This window comes from Coffea arabica, chromosome 5e, assembly GCF_036785885.1.
Source record: "Coffea arabica cultivar ET-39 chromosome 5e, Coffea Arabica ET-39 HiFi, whole genome shotgun sequence".
NCBI classification, from domain to species: Eukaryota; Viridiplantae; Streptophyta; class Magnoliopsida; order Gentianales; family Rubiaceae; genus Coffea; species Coffea arabica.
In genome coordinates, this window is record NC_092318.1 from 3,708,847 (window position 1) to 3,728,145 (window position 19,299).

The 19,299-nt window shown below is 32.0% G+C and overlaps 2 protein-coding genes across 2 annotated transcripts; one reads left to right on the forward strand and one right to left on the reverse strand.

Annotated features, from left to right (window-relative positions):
• Positions 1–1,362: 1,362 nt before the first annotated feature.
• On the reverse strand, positions 1,363–4,884 carry LOC113722607 (disease resistance protein RGA2-like). The gene is made up of 2 exons (XM_072048301.1): positions 1,958–4,884; positions 1,363–1,616 (listed from the first exon to the last, which is right to left on the reverse strand). Exon 1 carries the CDS (start codon positions 4,844–4,846, stop codon positions 1,967–1,969), a length of 2,880 nt encoding a protein of 959 aa, XP_071904402.1. The 5' UTR covers positions 4,847–4,884; the 3' UTR covers positions 1,363–1,616; positions 1,958–1,966.
• A 9,105-nt stretch (positions 4,885–13,989) lies between these two features.
• Positions 13,990–15,934, forward strand: LOC113722676 (xyloglucan galactosyltransferase XLT2-like). The gene has a single exon (XM_072048302.1). It carries the CDS (start codon positions 14,184–14,186, stop codon positions 15,666–15,668), a length of 1,485 nt encoding a protein of 494 aa, XP_071904403.1. The 5' UTR covers positions 13,990–14,183; the 3' UTR covers positions 15,669–15,934.
• The last annotated feature ends 3,365 nt before the right edge of the window (positions 15,935–19,299 follow it).

Consider the following 19,299-nt stretch of genomic DNA (forward strand, 5'->3'; position numbering starts at 1 on the left):
ATTTGGGGACAGATAAAAAAGGAAAGTATGACAAGAACGGAGTAATAAAAATGCAACCTATCTATGCGCCTGTACAATAATATATCAAACACAAACAGCCAGACTTGGTACTTATATCTTATACAAAAACTTCTACTAATACTAATAAAGAATTCATACCCACATGGGCCATCTTAATAAAACCAACCAATCACACTAAAACCACATGGCAACATAAATAAATAGCAAAAGTTTGGTTTATATTTCTACAAGAACCACTTTGAAATTGTCTGACTCGTAATAGGTACACTATATAGTAGTTGTACCTGTTTTCGCATTTTTGACTCATAGACACAAGCAGAGGTTCCCATGTTCTCCAATGTCGCAAGATGAGAAAATCGTTTAGCATAGGAACTTATGGATACATACCTCAACAGGTACATGAGGTGTTTAGGAATCATCAGCTTGCTTTGTTGTGTGTTCACCTATAACTTCATTTTTGTGTTTCAGGTGCAAACAATTCTTTCCATGGAATGCGGTCTCAAAACATTTACAGTAGTTTAATGGTGAAATATTTAATTTTTCTTTCAGTGAATTTCAGGTGTTCCATGCATTTTTTGTTGTTTTGACCTCTGATGACATGGAGCAGGTAAATTCATGAAATTTCTCTTTTGCTTAATACAACTCATTGAAAAACTCTTGGTTGACCTTTCTGATCTCCCATACCCTTTTCATGGGAGTTATTGCATAGAAAATCATAAAATAGTTCATCATACAATTGTCATGTTGCTGTATATGATGATCACCATGTGGGTGTTTTTTGGAAAAATGTCTATGCTAATGGAAATTGTCGCCCAGATCCTTGCCAATATTCTATAAATTCTCCCATTGGTACCCCATTTCTTAAAGTTACATTATGATAAATGCAGGCTCTCAATCGAGCTGATGGTAAATCCGAAAATAAAGGTGCTAAAGCAACGCTTACAGCTAAAAGCCAATTTCCTTTTGTTGACTTGCTTTCTTCTTGTCTCTTCATTTTCTTGTCATTTTACTCCATAGAATATTTATTTGCAATCTGGCGAATTGTTTGCTTTGTGGATAGTATCTGGTTTGTGTTCCGTTTAAATCAAATGTCATCAATAAAGAACCTTTACTGTTTTTCTTTTTGGTTTGGATCCATTTGAAAGGGGTGATTTGACGAATTTCTCTGTCTCTACTAGGTTTGGCCCCTGTAAGAAGCCTTCTCTCAATGTAATTTAGTATAATACAGACAATAGTAATGCTTGGAAAGGGGCTTCTTACTTAAGCAGTGAGGTATCAATCATTCAAAATGAATTACCTTTTGAGTTAAAAATGGGAGTAATTTAAAGAAATCTACACAAACTTGCATACAATAGGACAATAATAATTTGAAGAAACAAAGACTGGTTATGTCACACTTGAAAGTCAATCTGGAAATTGTTAAGGATACAAACGGTTTCAACAAATGATTCTAAACAAAGCATATGGATGTGGCTCTTCAACCATATTTGCAATTATTTGAATTTTAAATGCACCTAAGTGAAAAGTTGCCGTAGGGATTGATCCTCCAATGCCTCCTGCTGTAGCTTCAATTTTGGGCCATCAACGAGTATTATCTAGAAAACAAAGGACAAAAGCAAAAAAAAAAAAAAAAGGATAAAAAAGACATAAATGGAATTCCAAACTCAAGAGGCTATAGTTAGATATTGTTAGAAATTTAAAGTTACATTTACTAGTTAATGACTTACATCTTCTCAATAAAAAAACCCACTCTAAACTATTAATGAATATTTCATATTTTCATTATACCTATGGCTACGTTAACACTTGATTCATTATTAAGCACATGTCATATTCTACAAAGTAGGCCTTAGTTTGTTGTAATTCTAGAAGTAGTAATTATTTGACTTGAAAGATGAATAGATACATCAAAAAAAAAATGTGTGAATAACCATACCTGAGCGGATTAATATTCATCAGATATGTCAACTCGAGGAATGTGTGATATCTTTATCCAGTCATCTCCTGTTTTACTAGAGTAACGATCACTCAACTTGAAGCAATTCCGAATATCCAATGTTTTGAGAGATGATATCCTTCCGAGGATGCGATGTGGCAAAATTTCAACCTTTTCACAATCATAAATTTTTAGCTCCTCCAGATGTGGCATGATAGAGATAGCAAGTTCTTCATCATCTTCACTTAAGTCTTCCCAATTTGTCCAATTTTGGAAGTAAGAAAATCGTAATTTTCTCAAATTCGGAAATGCTACTGCTTCAGTTAAGGATGATGGCTCAGAGTTTGACAATGCATCAAAAGTTTCATGACTATTCTCATGCACTGCTTTTGTAATTCCAAAGAATGCCTTACTCAAACATTCTAGCTTTCCCACTCCAATGAGCCCAAGTTCTTCTAGGGACGACAACTTCCACAAGGCAGGCAAGGATGAGATATTGTAGGCCTCATTGATAATTAGCTTCGTCAAGTTATTGACAAGAGACGTCGTCACAAGCCAACTTGGTAACTCGTTTCCTGGACAGCGAGTTAGCGCAAGTTGTTGCAAGTTTGGAGGTGGTTCCACGCTTTCAATGCAACTTGGAGTTTCTATAAAGTGGACCCTATTGCTAAACAACAAAGACATTTCACGCATGTTTTTTTTCTTTCCAAGTTCAGCACTCCCAAAATCTACTTCTCCATGAATATGAATGATCAATCTTTCCAGTTGGTTCAAGTCCTTCAAAATTGCCAAATCATCAGAGTTGCCCCTGGTGATGAACTGAGTCAAAGTACAAAGTGAAGTAAGCTTCCTAAGTCCTTGTGGAATTTGAAGTGATTCAGAGGTCCCAAAATTGAAAAGGTGCCTCAAGTGTACAAGGCCTTCAATCCTTTGAGAAAGGCATGAAAGCTTTCTACACATAGTGATGTCAAAAGTTTCCAAATAATATAGATCACATATAGCTTCTGGCAGTGTCACAAAAGGATTCCAACTTAAGTCCAAGTGCCGAAGATGAATCAAACTTCCGATCTCGGCTGGGATTTCAACTATCTCACAATCACATAAAGCCAGGGTCCTCACGCACTTCAAACTGCAGAACAAATCTTGGGGCACTACTCTTCCACGTGGAAGAGCAAAAAAGCTCCTGAGCCTTCCAAAATCAACAACTAGAGAACTAAACATCCTCTCAGTGCCAAGCCACGTTAGATGACGTGCTCTTTCACTAGATGAATTTCTTCCAATGCCTTGTTCATAATCAATTCCATCAAGTACATGACATAATTCATTTTTTCTGAGAAATTGTGCAAAATCATGTACTATGTCATGCATCTTGCACAATGTAAAATCATGAACTAGAAAGAACTCAACTTTTCGTAATTCTTGAAAAAAGGAACGCATTGCCAAATTGTCGAAGTACTCATGGCCCACCAGTTCCAAGCGCTCACCTCTTCGCCTTGGGCGAACATAACCTTCTGCTATCCACATCCCAATAAGCTCTTCTACAAATATCGAATGATCTTTGGGAAAGACAGCACAATAGGAGAAGCAATGTTTCAGCTCCGGGGACAACTCGTTATAGCTTAAATACAAAAGAGGGAAAAGTTCCATAGTTGCTTCCTCCAATTGCCATATCTCACTATCCAAAATATTCTGCCACTGCTGTACGGTATCTTTGAACCGTAACAGGCTTCCCATGGTCTTTGCAGCAAGTGGCAAGCCCTTGCACTTTTTCGCAATTTTTTCCCCAATGCTTTCCACTTTCTTACACCCCCAAATGCTATCCTTTGATCTTCCATCAAATGCTATCCTTTGCATTATTAGCCAACAATCGGAGTCAGAGATCAGGCTCAAGCGGTGAGTATCAGTCGATCCCATCACTCTGGCCACTCTTTGACTCCTGGTTGTCACCAAGATTACACTTCCGGAAGCCCCATCCTTAAGAGAGTCTTTGAAAGGTTCCCACTTTGAGTCATCCTCTGTCCAGACATCATCTAGGACAAGCAGGAATCTCTTACCAGAAAAAGTTTCTTTTATACGTTGGATCAAAGGATCCAACTCTGATTCTTGAGAACCAGCATTCTCAAGGATAGCTTTCGCAATCCTTTTCTGGTCAAAAGGATCTGATACACAGATCCAATTTCTAAGTTCAAAGTGATTCTTCACTTTATCATTATTGAAAAGTAGCTGGGCAAGTGTGGTCTTTCCACTACCCCCGACCCCTACTATAGAGATAACTTGAACCCCCTTTCTTCCTTGACTACTACTCTTCGACAAAACTTGGTCAAGTAAAGCATTCTTATCAGCTTCTCGACCATATATCTCTGATTCGTCGATGATTGAGGTAGTCATAATTCGCTTAAAATCTTGAGAATCAGGGATCCCCCCACTTGAAATAAACTTGAATTGATCTGCCTCTTTCAAAGTTAATTCTAGCTGTTCATTTATTTTCTTTATTTTCTGGGCTATATCACTACGCACAGGAACTTGTTTGAGACAAGAACAAAGGGATGGGATGAGGGAACGAACCTTGATCCACAATGTTGGCTGAATTCTGGCATTCTGATGAGTTCCCTCATTCTTTGCTCTGTGAATCTTGAAGTTCCATTCGTCCAGCACATTGTCCATCTCATATGTTATGTCTTCCAGCTTTTCGAGCCAAATTCCCACAGGTTCCTCCTTCAGCCTTCGTCTCTCTGCATCATGCAGCACTTTTTCAATGGTTGCCAACTTAGAGGAGATATTTGCAACCTCCTCTTCAACCCCCATCACCAGGTTGACTTTCTCCCCAAACTGCTTCACGAGAACATCACTCAATTGATCAATTATCTTTGGAACAATCAATTCAGCCATTGTTTATGGTTGTTAGCTAGGAATTTGTGTATTTCGAAGTGGATAACTGTTTGTTTGTTTAGAATTAGAAACAACAAATATGTTCAGGCATTTATAGATTGGATGGCATAAAAAATTCCTTACTTTGATGCGCAGTCAATTAAAGAATAAAGAATTCCTTATTCTAGTGTTTGGAATCAGAAAACATTGACGTTAACCTTGCACACAACATTAAAGAGAAAAGCAAAGCTGCGTATCCCTCTTTTGTGTTGTTGAATTAATTGAAAAGCGTAAAACATGTGAAAAAGTGTAAAACAAATTGTCAGGATTCTTATATTTACAAAACGAATTGCTAGTTTTTTGAATACAAATATTATTTAAGGGCAACAAGTATCAATTTTCCCAAATGAAATGAAATTCAATATGAGAAGTGACAAAAATGCAACGTGTGACCCTAGTTTCTTCTCGTATCTTTTTCTTTTTTTCTTTTGGATAATGTTATTTGTCATAAAGTATCTACTCTATACTTTTAGGTGATCTATATAAAAGGGTCATATAACAATAGTACGATATCTGTTAAAGGTTGTTTTTATTTGTTAAGGATTTATTTTTAAACATTTTAACAGGTGCTCATTGGATACTCTAACCTCTCATTTCATGTGCGAGAATGCTCATAATGGACGGATCTTTGCATCTGAAATGGTAGGGGAAAAATTATCGTTCTAGAGTGCCTAGTACACAAGTTAGAGTGGAATATTCATTCATTTTCTAGTATTTATTATAATCAATATTTAAATGTCAAAATAGAATATAATTAATAGAATTTTTACTTGGTTACCCATGATTAATTTATAGGGCATAATATGCTTTATTACTTCTGTTTTATTCATTATACTATATTTTATGTTGATTTACATAAAATTTTGACATTTTTGGAATAATTGAAGATTGATATTAATATTTTTCAATTGTAATACTTGATTCATTCTGCCATGTAAATTTTTTTTGCTAAAACTAACAATTGCTTAGGATTTCCATGTAGCAAAAGCAGCTTGAGGGTTATATATATATATATATATATTCTTTCGTAACGATTCCATGTCACTACTAAACTTTTTTCTTTTTCCTTTATTTCAATTTGAAGATAAAAAATTTAGAAGCTAACTTTGGATTACTTACTATGCTTTGCAGTAAAGCAATTCTTTGTCGACTTTGATACTGTGAATGAAACATGTAACTGACTTAGATGAATCTTTCAACCGTGCATTCAAGGTTTCCCTCTTATATGAATTTGCTTGAACCACAATCTCAGAATCACTTGCATGATTTTCAAACAAAATTCTGAGCTATAGAAATGAGATGGAAACCATCCACCATTAAAGTATTCATTTCCTTTTGAACAATGAAGGGATCTTCTTCTAGCCTTCTTTTTACTATTCTTTTCTCCTTTACCATATCCACGTAAATTTCATTGTTGCGTGCAAGGCTAATAATCACATTTTACCCAGATATATGCTCATGAGGCCATTTTATCAGGTACTAAATTCTTCATACAAGTTTAATGATCAATATCATGTCATGATTAATATTTATTTAGGTTAATTTAGACTATATATTTCTAATTTTAATGATCATTAAAAAAAGAAGCCTTACTCACAATTTAATTTGCGAGACATTGGATGAAGTAGAATAAGTTCAGGTATTTATATATTAAACGGCACAAAAAATTTCTTACTTTGATGCACACTCAATTAACCAATACAGCATTCGTCTTGATCTATTTTAACAAAACAACTGATATTCATATTCCAGTGAATCCAGTTGTTGGGAATCAAGCAAAATTGGCGTAAACCTTGCACACAAAAATAAAGGCAAAAGTAAGGTCGCGTATTTCTTTGCAAACTGTATCCATGATTCTTCTTAATCTATCCCATTTTTTTGTATTTGAGTTAATTGAAAAGTGTAAAAATCTGATGAAAGTGAAAGCTGCTTCATTAATATGCAGTTACAAATTATCTTTTTTAAGCTAGTGGACTTATTTTGGAACTACATAAATATTTATTATTTTCTAAAATAAAGTCCATTTCTCATTATAATGTTAAATGACTTAAAACCATCTTATCTTTGGCATTTATAAACTTAGTCTTGTGAATAAGTATTACATTACCAAATTACATAATGATGTTTGATTAGACTCAACTAATTATGAATTATTTGAAATATGTGAATCTTATTCACTAATAAAAGATTAAGTTGATCTTTTATATGAAAAGTTTTAAAGAATTGTTAAAATTCATATTATAATATATGTGAGATATTAACAATTCATGTTAGAATTAATTATTTCTCATACTTTACTATTTATATTAATGACTACTCAAAAATGAATATGTGTGCTTTCTAAGTACAAGTAGGGGTGTAATCGAGCCAAGTCGAGCTCGAGTATTGCTATACTCGAGCTCGACTCGACTCATATACACCAAAGCTCGAGCTCAACTCGAGCTCGAACGAGCCCAAAAAATCGATACTCGAGACTCGACTCGAAAAATTTCCTTTAGGCTGGAGGCTTGACTCGATACTCGAGGCTCGAAAATTTTTTTCATTTTAGGTCTTTTTACAATTATGTTATTACTTTTTTGCCATTATAGGATTTTATTATAAAGAAGGATATATTGTAAATTTCATATAACTTATACCCATAATGGTCATTTTATAATTATAATACATATATATTATTTAAATTATAAATATATTATTTAAATAACTCCGGCTCGTCGAGCTACTCGACTCGACTCGAGCTGGGCTATTTCAACTCGAAACTCGACTCGATTTTCATTCGAGTTACTCGAAACTCGGCTCGAACTCGGTCAACCCGAGTTCGAGCGGAGTCGTTGACCGAGCTACTCGCGAGCTACTCGCGAGTAGCTCGGCTCGCGTACATCCCTAAGTACAAGTTCAATGTATTTGGGAAGTTAAGCGGTTTAAATAGAAAGTAGAGGAATAAATTAGTGAAATGTCAGAACACCTAAATATGATCGAGGTGAAAAATACCCAATCTAAGGTGAAGTATTGGAATACTAAAATTTGATCAAAATGGAGAATGCTTAGTTCAAGGGTTTCCAAATTATTTAAAAGCAATGAAATTCTCAAGTAAAATAATTCTTCTAAGATATCTCGATTATTATTGAGTAATCTAGAAAAGAAATTATTTCTTATGAGATAAGATGTCCCATGCAAGTTCACAAAAATAGTTTTGGAATTTGTCCTAGATAAAATTGCCTCTTGTACACTAAATTTTGGAGTTTTTCTTTAGAGGGCCTGGATTGGCTTTTGATTCAAATATTCACATAGCATGATGTAAGAAACAAGATTTAGTTAATTCATTATAAAATGCTATTCTGAGCCGATCCCAAGTTCTTTTTCTTTTCTTGTTTTTAGATCTTTCCTAGGGTATTTATGTTGGTCAAACTGCTGCCTTTTGCATTGACATATAATGGACAAAATTAAACACAACACTACTAATGATAGTAGAGTAAAATGGTCATTTTCAATAATGCACATATTGTGCACGTGACTAGCTCAATTATAAATTTTCAATTTTTCATTAGAGGTCCTAGATTGGCTTTTGATTCAAATATTTACATAGCATGATGTAAGAAACAAGATTCAATTAATTCATTATAGTTTGAACTGATACCAAGTTCTTTTTTATTATTGTTTTTAAATTTTTTTTAGGGTATTTTTTTTTTTTGGTGGAGCTATTGCCCTTCACAGTGACATATAATGGATAAAATTAGACATGACTCCAATGATAATAGAGTAAAATGGTCATTTTTAATCGTGCGCATACTATGTGCGTGACTAGCTTTGTTAAAAAATTTTAAATTTTTTATTAGAGGCTCTAGATTGGCTTTTATTGAAATATTTACATAGTATAACGTAAGAAACAAGATTCCAGGAAGCTGGATCAAATCTAGATTCAAGCATCTTTATCGTCAGTCCTCACCCTATATTTACCATTTTTCATGTAAAAACAAATAACCAAATTCCTCTTACTCTAAACAGAAATTGGATTTGGGGTACAATTAATTACAATGGCGACAAGAAGGACTATGAAGTGCATTATCCACTGTATAACCACATATTCACAATTTCACAGTTGGACGCCAAAAAAAAAAAAACTCACCAAAGTACTACCCACAGCAACAAAAATTAGATTCTTGGGTCGAACAAAATGGCAATGGTAAGGGAGAAAATATTTGAGTCAAATAAATTGGCAAATATTAGGGAAAAAAATCCCTACCGCAAAAGCCTTAGCATCTAAATTGGAAAACAACATTCACTCAAAAATTTGAATTAATGAAGGGAAAAACATGCACTATTAATGAAGGGAAAGGCATGCCTCACTAATGTGAGTTGTCATCGATGATTTGTATTGTCGTTTTTATTCACTTTTGTCCTTTGCTCATAGATACTAAAAGATTCCATTCAAGTACCCTTCTCTCAATCAGGATGAGACTTCAACTGCTTGATTTAAGTAATGAATGAATTTATTGTAGTTCTTAATCATTTTTGTCCTTTGCTCAAAGATACTAGTAAAAGATTCCATTCAATTATCCTTCACACAATCAGAATAAGACTTCTATTTTATTTAACATAACTAATGGTGATAAAAGAATTTTATGTATATTTCAAAGATGTCAATGTTGATTAAAGTTTAATAGACTGCGTATATAGAAAACAAGATGCACAAATTTTTCTCTAGTGAAGAATAACCAATCGTGTGTGCTTTTGTGTTCTTCAAAAATCGCCTCCGCTTGGATTAGCTGTTTTTGGAGGTTTTTTTTAAAAACTTTACTGTAACTTTGTATATGAAAAACTTTTACTGTAGATGTTTGTGGATTGTTTTTAGAGATATTTTTAAAATATATTTTTGAATATTTTTATAATTTAGAATTTTGTTGAGATTCTTTTTAAATATATACTGGCTTTGTTTCTATATATTAATGTTTATTTATTTATATATATAATATTTTTATTCAATTTTGTTTGTTAATATGTATATTATTATATATTTAATATACATATACAAATATATATATTAATATACATATTATAAAACATAATTGATATGTATATATTTATATATTTATATATTTATATAAATATATTTTAAACAAATATTAATATTTATATATAAATACATATATTTATTTCAATTGATATAATATATATAATATACATATTAATATGCATAATTTAAATTACATATTAATATTAATATAATTTATATATATAATAAAATATACATAATTGAAATATACAAATTGAAATATACATATTATAAAACAAAGTTGAAATAAATATATTTACATATTTATATAAATATATAAATATATAAATAAATATATTTACATATTTACATATTTATATAAATATATAAATATATAAATAAATATATTTATATTTTTATATAATATATATTTATATTTATATTTAAATAAATATATATATAAATATATTTTAAAAAAAATATTTATATTTATATATAAAAATATAATATTTATTTCAATTGATATAATGTATATTATACATATTAATATACATAATTGAAATATATTAATATTACAATAATTTATATATATCTTATATTCATAATTGAAATATAAATATCAAAATATACATATTAATATATATATTAATTTACATATTATAAAAATATTTGAAATAAATATATTTATAAATATATTACTTATATAAATATATAATTAAATATATTTAGATATTTAAATAAATAAATATAAATATATTTAATTATATATATTTATATTTTGTATTAATATTTATATTTAAATATATATTTATTAAACAAAATATATTTTTGTATATAATATATATATATTTATATATATAAATATTTTTGCATATTAATTTTTGTATTAATATTTATATATGTATTTATATATTTATTAAATAAAATATATTTTTTGTATATAATATTTATATATTAATATATTTTTTGTATATTTGGAGTTGTTTTTAAAATATTTGTTTGGATATGATATTTTTGAAGTTGTTTTTGTAAAATTTTTACTGTAACATTGTAGATGAAAAACAAGTTTTTGAAAAACTCTCAAATCCAAACAGAGTTTGGATTGCAACTTTTCAAGTCATAAGATTTCTGTAGAATAAGTATTATTTATTTTAACAACCTTTAGTAAAAAAATGCCTTGATTTCAACTTATTTTGTGAAACAATGGATGAAGCAGGATACATTGGTGAAATCATATTTTGTCACCTCAAATTTTGGACTTTCAATAGATCTCTAGGGTTGGCCTGATCTCTCCCCATCTCGTCCTACAACGATATAGGGGTTGGACTTTCATTATGTATGGGCTGGGTTGGTTGTTGGCTTAAAAATAAGCCCAAAATTGAAATGAACTCAGCTTGGAGAACTACAACTTCAGCCTGATATAAGTCCAACTCAGCTAACCCTTTTTGGGACTAAAGCCCAATAAAGAAGGAACAAGTTGGGACTGTAATATTTCTGACCCAAATAGGGCAGCTGCGAGCCCTTTAACTATGTGAGCTTATCAAAACCTAGGCCTAAAGCCTAATCGACAGTACTCTTTGAACTAAAACCTTAAAATTACCTCATTATAGTCCAATCACTATTTTTTTTTTTGTCAAAAATAAATATTATCACTAATATAATCCACAAAACAAATGGTCTAGTTACTACTCTTAGTTACCTTATAACTAAAATTAGAATATCCTGTTACCACCTTACTTGAGAGTGATAACTGACAATTAGATTACAATAGAACGAATTTAGATTTAAGGGAGCAAAGTGTCCAAACTTTGGCTCAAGGTATAGCTGTCAAACAAACCCATTTAACTAAGTTTACCCATATCCGTCCATGAATAGATGGGTATGGATATCTTAAATTTTTGTATATGGGTATAAATGAGTTACCCAATAATACCCATTTATTAAATGGGTATTATTGGGTAACCCATCAAATCCAATTAACACATATAGAATTGTCTTCCCCCAAACCTTTTCTCTTCCCCCACCCATTTTTTTTTCAAATTTTTCATTTTGTCATGATGTTAACTACTTTTGTTTCATTATTATTATTAGTTTTTGGTTTTATCTTATCATTTTATTTTCTTTTAGTTTGTTAACTTGCTCATTTTTCAATATTACCAATTTATGACAAGTTTTAGTCTCTTTTCTTACTTTTCCAAAATGAAAATTTGAATTTACACACGAAAAAATACTAGATATTCAAAATTTTTGGATTAAATTTTTATGTTAACTTTTATAGTCCTTAGTTATGGAGAGACTTTTATAAATTGATAACTTAGTTTGTAAAAATGAATATAGATGAATTTACAAAAAAATTAAAATAAATGGGTTATAAATGGATAATTGGGTTACCCAATTCATTTTTTGACTTACTCATTTGTACCCATCTAATTAAATTGGGTATAAATGGGTTGACTCACTTATATCCATTATCCATTTTACCCAAGCCAAACCCTCCCAAATTATCCATTTTGACATCTCTAGTTCAAGGTTGCAAAATAGAATTAATCCCAAGATACATTGGAAACATCAAATGGGATCGAGTTGGGAATGGTGAGAGCTATTGAGCTAATTATGTTTGAAAACCCACTTCCTTCATAATTTTATTATAATCTTTAAAGATTTTTAATGTGTTCTATGTCAAATTACTTTATATTTCAAAATTCTAATCTAATTTGAATAGTAGTTTTGTGTCAGCATTAATATTCTCCTTGTAGTTTTTTGTTTTATTTTTTAAAGATTTTTTTCTTTGGCATTTTTTTATCTTACAAATCAAATGTGGTCAATAAGAATGAAGTGACAGAATTGTAGGCAAAAATCTACATATACGAAAAACACAGGAAACTCAAAAATTGGATCCGAATGGGTGAGTTGATTTGAGCTTATTTTTGTTTATGATTTTACCAACCAAAACGGTGCGTTTCAGGGTCCATGAAGGAAACTTGTTACTTCAAGTTCGTTAATTAATTGTACTATGAGATATGGTAATAGGCTTTTTTTTCCATGGATGCGAGTCATTAGGGCATAAACGCACAATTAAATTCAAACATTATCATCTACCTTTTAATTAAGTAAACTTTTGCCCACCAAATTTAAATTTTTGCAAACAAATAAACATTGGTCTCACCACTTAATACTCTTTTCTAAAAGTAGAATAGAAAAAGCTATGGTAAAAGATATCCCAATTCATTTATTATGTACCTTTTCTTAATGTTAAATCGTATCCACTATTGATACCAAGTGCAGCATGCCTTTTCAATTCTTCTTTTTTTTTATTATTATTATTAGTTTTTTGCCCTCCTTAGTTTTCACGACTAAAAGTGTGGGATTAAAGAGCAGGTTAGATCATGGAGTCATATTTTTTTTATTTATTTAGAAGCTGGTCCTAAATCCAAGTTAAAAATAGCTCTCAATCACTATTAAAGAGAGCTTAGATGTATCAATGGCTGAATTAATTGCACTTTGCACCCTTGAGCTTTTGGCATTAACCAGTCTGTCATCTAATCTATCAATTGCATCGCTATAATGTCTCAGGCATTTTAAATTTTTTACAAAATAGCACGCTTATAACTTGAATACTAACCAATTTTAAGCAATAAGCATCGTTTCACTCTGAAACTATCCAGATTATCCGTTAAGAATAGCAGCATCTATGGATACATTTTCTCTTTCTAATTTCGATAACTTCTCTGTATTTCTCTATCGAGACATAAATATCGAATTTAAATAAGACAAAAGTACATTGGCAATTACATGGCTAACCAAAAGGATTCAAGTTATTCAACTACTTTACAAGTTTGGGGTACTAAACTGCTACACTTGATAGTTTAGAGGGCAAATCATTAAACCCGAATAGTTCAATGGTGCACATCACAATTAAGCCTTGATAGTTAAAGTAACCATCATGTATTTTACAATTTTGGCATTGTTCAAAATAGGTCAGTATCCATTAACAGCTACAGTATAAAGTTCTCTTTTATTTTTTTTTCCTTTTTGACAACCTACTACTGTATACGAATGGAATCAATATTCCAAAACTCCCAGTTCTTTGTCCGCGACTTGCGCGTAAATCCTCTCTTTCTACTCTTTTTTCTTCTACTGTCCTTTGATCAAACATTAGACTCCACCTTTCATGCTACCCATCTATATCATCATAGCCGGCTGCATAATTAAATCTTGAACTTTCACTCCCAAGCCCCCATTAGCCCACATTTCACCACTCAATAAAGGTTTCCTGAGTCAATACTCAATACTCCAAAAAAAGTCATGCCGCCTACTTTCTCTAGCCAGCGCTCTTCTCCTCCTCCTCCTCCTCCTCAGCATCACTACTCACCCAAGAAAACCAAGCCATCCCTCCTAAAGACCACCTTCAACTCCATCAAATCTCAGCCGGGCTTCCGCCTGACCGGCTGGCTTGTCATTACACTGATTTTCCAAGCCTTGATTATCGTCTTCTTTCTCCAAGATTCCTCTTCTGCACCAGCGCCCTCGCGTCTGCAGAGCTTTCAAGCGCCTACCGATAAAGAATGCAAATTCGGTAGAATCTATGTTTATGATCTTCCTCCTGAATTCAATGCTGATTTGTTGAAGAACTGCAATGACTTGGACCCGTGGAAGTCACGGTGCAATGCAGTCTCCAACGGTGGTTTCGGCCCAAAAGCCACCAATCTCGGCAGTGTTGTGCCCGAGAATCTCCTGCCCGCGTGGTACTGGACGGATATGTACATAGGGGAAGTGATATACCACGTTAGGGTGATGGATTACAAGTGTCGAACGCTCGATCCTTTGCAAGCTACAGCGTTTTATGTACCGTTTTATCCAGGACTTGCTGTTGGGAAGTACTTATGGTTCAACTACACATCCAAAGATCGCGATCGTCCCAGTGAAATGTTGCTGGATTGGCTTACCAAACAGCCCTATTGGAAGAAAAGTAATGGGGCGGATCATGTATTTGCATTTGGTAGATTAACGTGGGATTTTCGAAGGCAAACGGATAAGGATACTGATTGGGGCACAAGTTTTATTTACATGCCATTGATGAAGAATGTCATAAAGATTACAGTGGAAAGAAGTCCATGGGATGAGTTAGAATTCAGTGTTCCATATCCTACATCGTTCCATCCACGCTCCGAATCCGATATAGTCCAATGGCAAAGCTACATAAGATCAAGAACTCGCCACAGCCTGTTCACCTTCGTGGGCGCGACGCGTACAAAAATCAAGAATGATTTCAGGGGATTGTTGATGGACTACTGCAAGAGTGAGTCTGGATCATGTAGAGTAGTGGATTGTTCTGTGACAAGATGCTCAGACGGCGCAACGGCAATACTTGAGGCATTCTTGGATTCAGATTTCTGCTTGCAGCCGAAAGGTGATGGTTCCACAAGAAGGTCATTTTTTGATTGTATGTTGGCTGGTTCAATTCCTGTTTATTTCTGGGAGGGGAGTTTTCAGGGTCAGTATGAATGGCATTTGCCCATCAATGCAAAGACTTATTCAGTTTTCATAAATCATAATGATGTGAGGAATGGAGAAAATGGTACTGTAAGAATTAGAAAGGTGCTTGAAGGGTACACTAAGGATGAAGTGAAGAAGATGAGAGAGACAATTGTTGATCTTCTTCCAAGATTGTTGTATGCAGAATCAAGTAAAGGTTTGGGGAATAATACCAAAGATGCTTTTGATGTCACTATGGAAAGAGTGTTGAGAAGGATCCAGCTTCAGAATTTGAGGAAGAAGCAGAATTTTTGAGGAATTTCAATTTTTTTCTTCATGGATTTTTGAGGATACAATTTGCATTTTGCAGTGAAGGGGTACTTTTCATTTTCAATTTATTCATTTTTCCCCATTTTCATTGCCGTTTTTCCGGCTTATATATTGTATATGACACTTGGTAGAATTCTTTCTTTTTTCCTTTTGAATAAACCTATTGTTATTTAAGTATGTTTTATAGAGGAATTGGGGAAGAAAATAGAATATGAATCTCTAATTGAGAAAATTCGGATTACTCTTGGACATATTTAGTGCATTTTTAGTTAAATTTTGAGATCTTTAAATTTAAGGTCATATATTCTTATTGCTTTTTTTTTTGGAGGGTATCTAAGTCATGTTGCCATCAATAGTGAGTGGAGAAATTAAGGCCATTACAACAATATGCCAGCTTGGGAGAGAGATTGGAAAGTGGAAAAAGATGGTAGACATTTGATTCCAAACGCACTAACAACGGAATTGACTATTGAGGTGGAAAAGTGTAAAGGCTTTGGAATCAAGTGAAATTGATGAATGAATGGAATACAAAGCACTATTTGACTGTTTTCCCTATTGTCTTTTTTTTTTTCCGGAAATTTCTAGTTTTCATACTTTGTCACAATATATGAAAAGGATGTTAGCAAATGATGTCCAAAAATGAAAGAAAAGTTAAAAAAGAAAAAAAAAAAAAGGGTTAGTTGTAGTAGAATTCAGAATATAAAGTTCACATTGCCTTTTTTATTAGTATTATAAAGAATATGTAAATCTTTTATGCGTTATAAGTGCATACATTTACGAGTTTAAATGCATGTTATAAATGTAAATTTAGGATTTAAATTTAGAATAAAATGATGTAACATGTATTTAAACTTGTTAGTATATATCCTATATACATATTGACAAAATATTCCAATAGTTTGGGTTACATGTAATCTCTTGTAAAAATTAGACATTGTACAGAATCCTGAAATGACGTGCAGCTAGTGATAACATATACTACTAGTTTGGTGGAATCAATTTTGGAAAGAAAAATTTGCTGCAAACAATTTACATAGAGTTTGGTGCAATCTATAAAATAATCTTGTGCAGGATCCTAAAATTATGGGCTACATGTGATTTCAATCTAAGCTTTAATGGACCACTTTCTCCTACTTTGACAAATTGGTCTCCGCAATCAAAGAATCCAGCATTAGTTGATTATGAAGTTGCCCGGTTAGGGTTTGTATTATATTATTCAGTAATTCTTCTTTCTAGTGCCGAATTGATACGAATCTGTAATCTTTTTGGTCAACACTGCTCACTTTTGACCTTTTATTTCAACCAAAAATTATATAGTGTTGGCATTCCCTTTAGTTCACTTTAGTTGTTTGCTATTCTACATACAACTATGCTAGAATTTCTACTTTGATCCCTAAAACTTTAAACTTACTTCATTAAAGTATGACATCTGTGTCACTTTAGTTCCTAAAGTATAAAATCTGTCCCACTTTAATTCTTAAATTATGAAATCTATACCATTTAATATTTAAAGAATTTTATTTGTACCATTTAAGTATAAAATTTGTCTTAGTTTTGTCATTAATTTTATCGAAGTGGGACAATTTTTGTTTTAGGAATTAAAATGTCTCATTTTACAGTTTAGGAACCAAAGAAAAACTCCAACCATAGGTAAAAGTGAAAAGTGGAATTAACCCTATATGAGTTTGCGGAATGTGTTTTATTTTATTTTATTTATTTTTTTAGACGTGTTTTATTTTATATTATCAGAATGAAAGGAAAGCATTAAAATGTCTCATTTTAAAGTTTAGGGACCAAAGAAAAAATCCAACCATAAGTGAAGGTGAAAAGGGGAATTAACCCTATATGAATTTGTGGCATGTGTTTTATTTTATATTATCAGAATGGAAGTAAAGCATTTTGTCGTGGTTGTTCAATGTACATTCATTTAGCATACATCGTTTGTTGACACCATGTGCACTTGAGAGTTGAGACAGTGCCGCTGTTTAGCTGCACTTGTTCAAAATATAACACTTTGAAGCCCTCTTAAACTAGTGTTAATTAAACACAGTTAGACAATGTCTAGAAACTTGTAAATTAATCTTTGAGTAAGTTTTTTTATATACTGTTAGTGTACATTTTTTTTTTAACATTAATAGATATGATTGCATGACATGGTGTTGATTTCAGTTTTGAAGTTCTATTTATATACATGTGGCATACCTCCAATTAGCATTCATATAAATATTAGAGTAAATATTTCCTACACTGACAGTGTATACACTATCATCATTGGATTCATGATATGTGTGCAAAAATTGAATTTCAAATTCAAATTTTGTATAGTCGTCATTCATTCAACGCTGATAGTGTATACACAATCAGTGTAGGAAAGATTAATTCTAAAGATTAATCCTAACTTTCTTCGTGTTTAAAGTTTATTGAATAGCTTTTTCTTTTCTTTTGTATGAAGGTTATGATGATTTACTTTGACATAGTACTATGCAATTCTTACCCCAAAAGAGTACTAGGAATTGGCCAAATTATACATCGGACAGGCTAATTAACATAAACGATTTAGAAATTTGTATTCAAAAACAAAAAACAAAAGAAAAGAAAGAAACAGCATCCAATGATCACTACCATGTCAAAACGCATTAAACGATAGTGAGGATTCTGGAAAGTGATTTTGCAGATCTGGAATATATGTTACAATATTCGCATTAAGTTGTTTTGTTCGTTGTCATGTGAAAAAAATCAAACTGTTTTTGGCAGTATTTAATCTGATAATCTCTTGTTTATATTAGTACCCAACAGTGATTGTCATTCAATTCTGACCCACCCACTCTATACTTTTGTATTCGAGCTAAAGAACTCATAACAATATAGGCAAACAAAATTCCCAACCTATGGTCTTTTTTTATTTTTTTTTGGCTGGGAAAAAATGCAACAATTTTTTCTTTTTCAAAACCGAAATGCATTGTCAAGTTGAAAGTGCAAAAAGTGCACTTCATTTATAAATTTTGGGAAACCAAGAATTTCAAAAGAAGATAAGGCCCATATATAAGGTTGTGGTAAAAAAAAAAGGTAACCAAGTTACAAAAGAACACAATGGAAAGATACAGAAAAACAATCTTTTCTTGATGATAGCCCTAGCTCCTAAAAACAGCTCAGCAATGACTGTCTCATTTGTAATTCTTGATAAATAACACTTTATGGTTTTTTCAATTTATTCCCCACAAGATAATTATATGGAGAAAAGGGGTGAGCTAAGCGTGAAAGTATAAAATGTATGTTTTTTCAGGAAAAAAATAAGAAGTCTATTTAAATGATTGTTTTTCAAGGCTTTTCAAAAAAAATTTATATTTTAGCTTCACACTAATAAATGAATCTGTGAGATAAAAAGACGGTTGGTTGATTAACGTATTTAAAATATTTGTGAAGCATGTTTTATGAATAACATGACGGTACAAATATTTTCCCTACGCAACCACAGAACAGAATAACCGATGATATATTTCTCATCTATCACCATCTCCCCCCAAGCCTTATCTACTTAGCAAGAATATTTTAACCAGTTATGCGAGTGCAGCTCCTAGCTTTTATGTTTAATTTATCTTTCCTTTTTGCACTTAAC

Bases quoted from the DNA above. Each gene is read 5' to 3' on its own strand.
- LOC113722607 (XM_072048301.1), bottom strand. From the start codon at position 4,846: ATGGCTGAATTGATTGTTCCAAAGATAATTGATCAATTGAGTGATGTT.
- LOC113722676 (XM_072048302.1), top strand. From the start codon at position 14,184: ATGCCGCCTACTTTCTCTAGCCAGCGCTCTTCTCCTCCTCCTCCTCCT.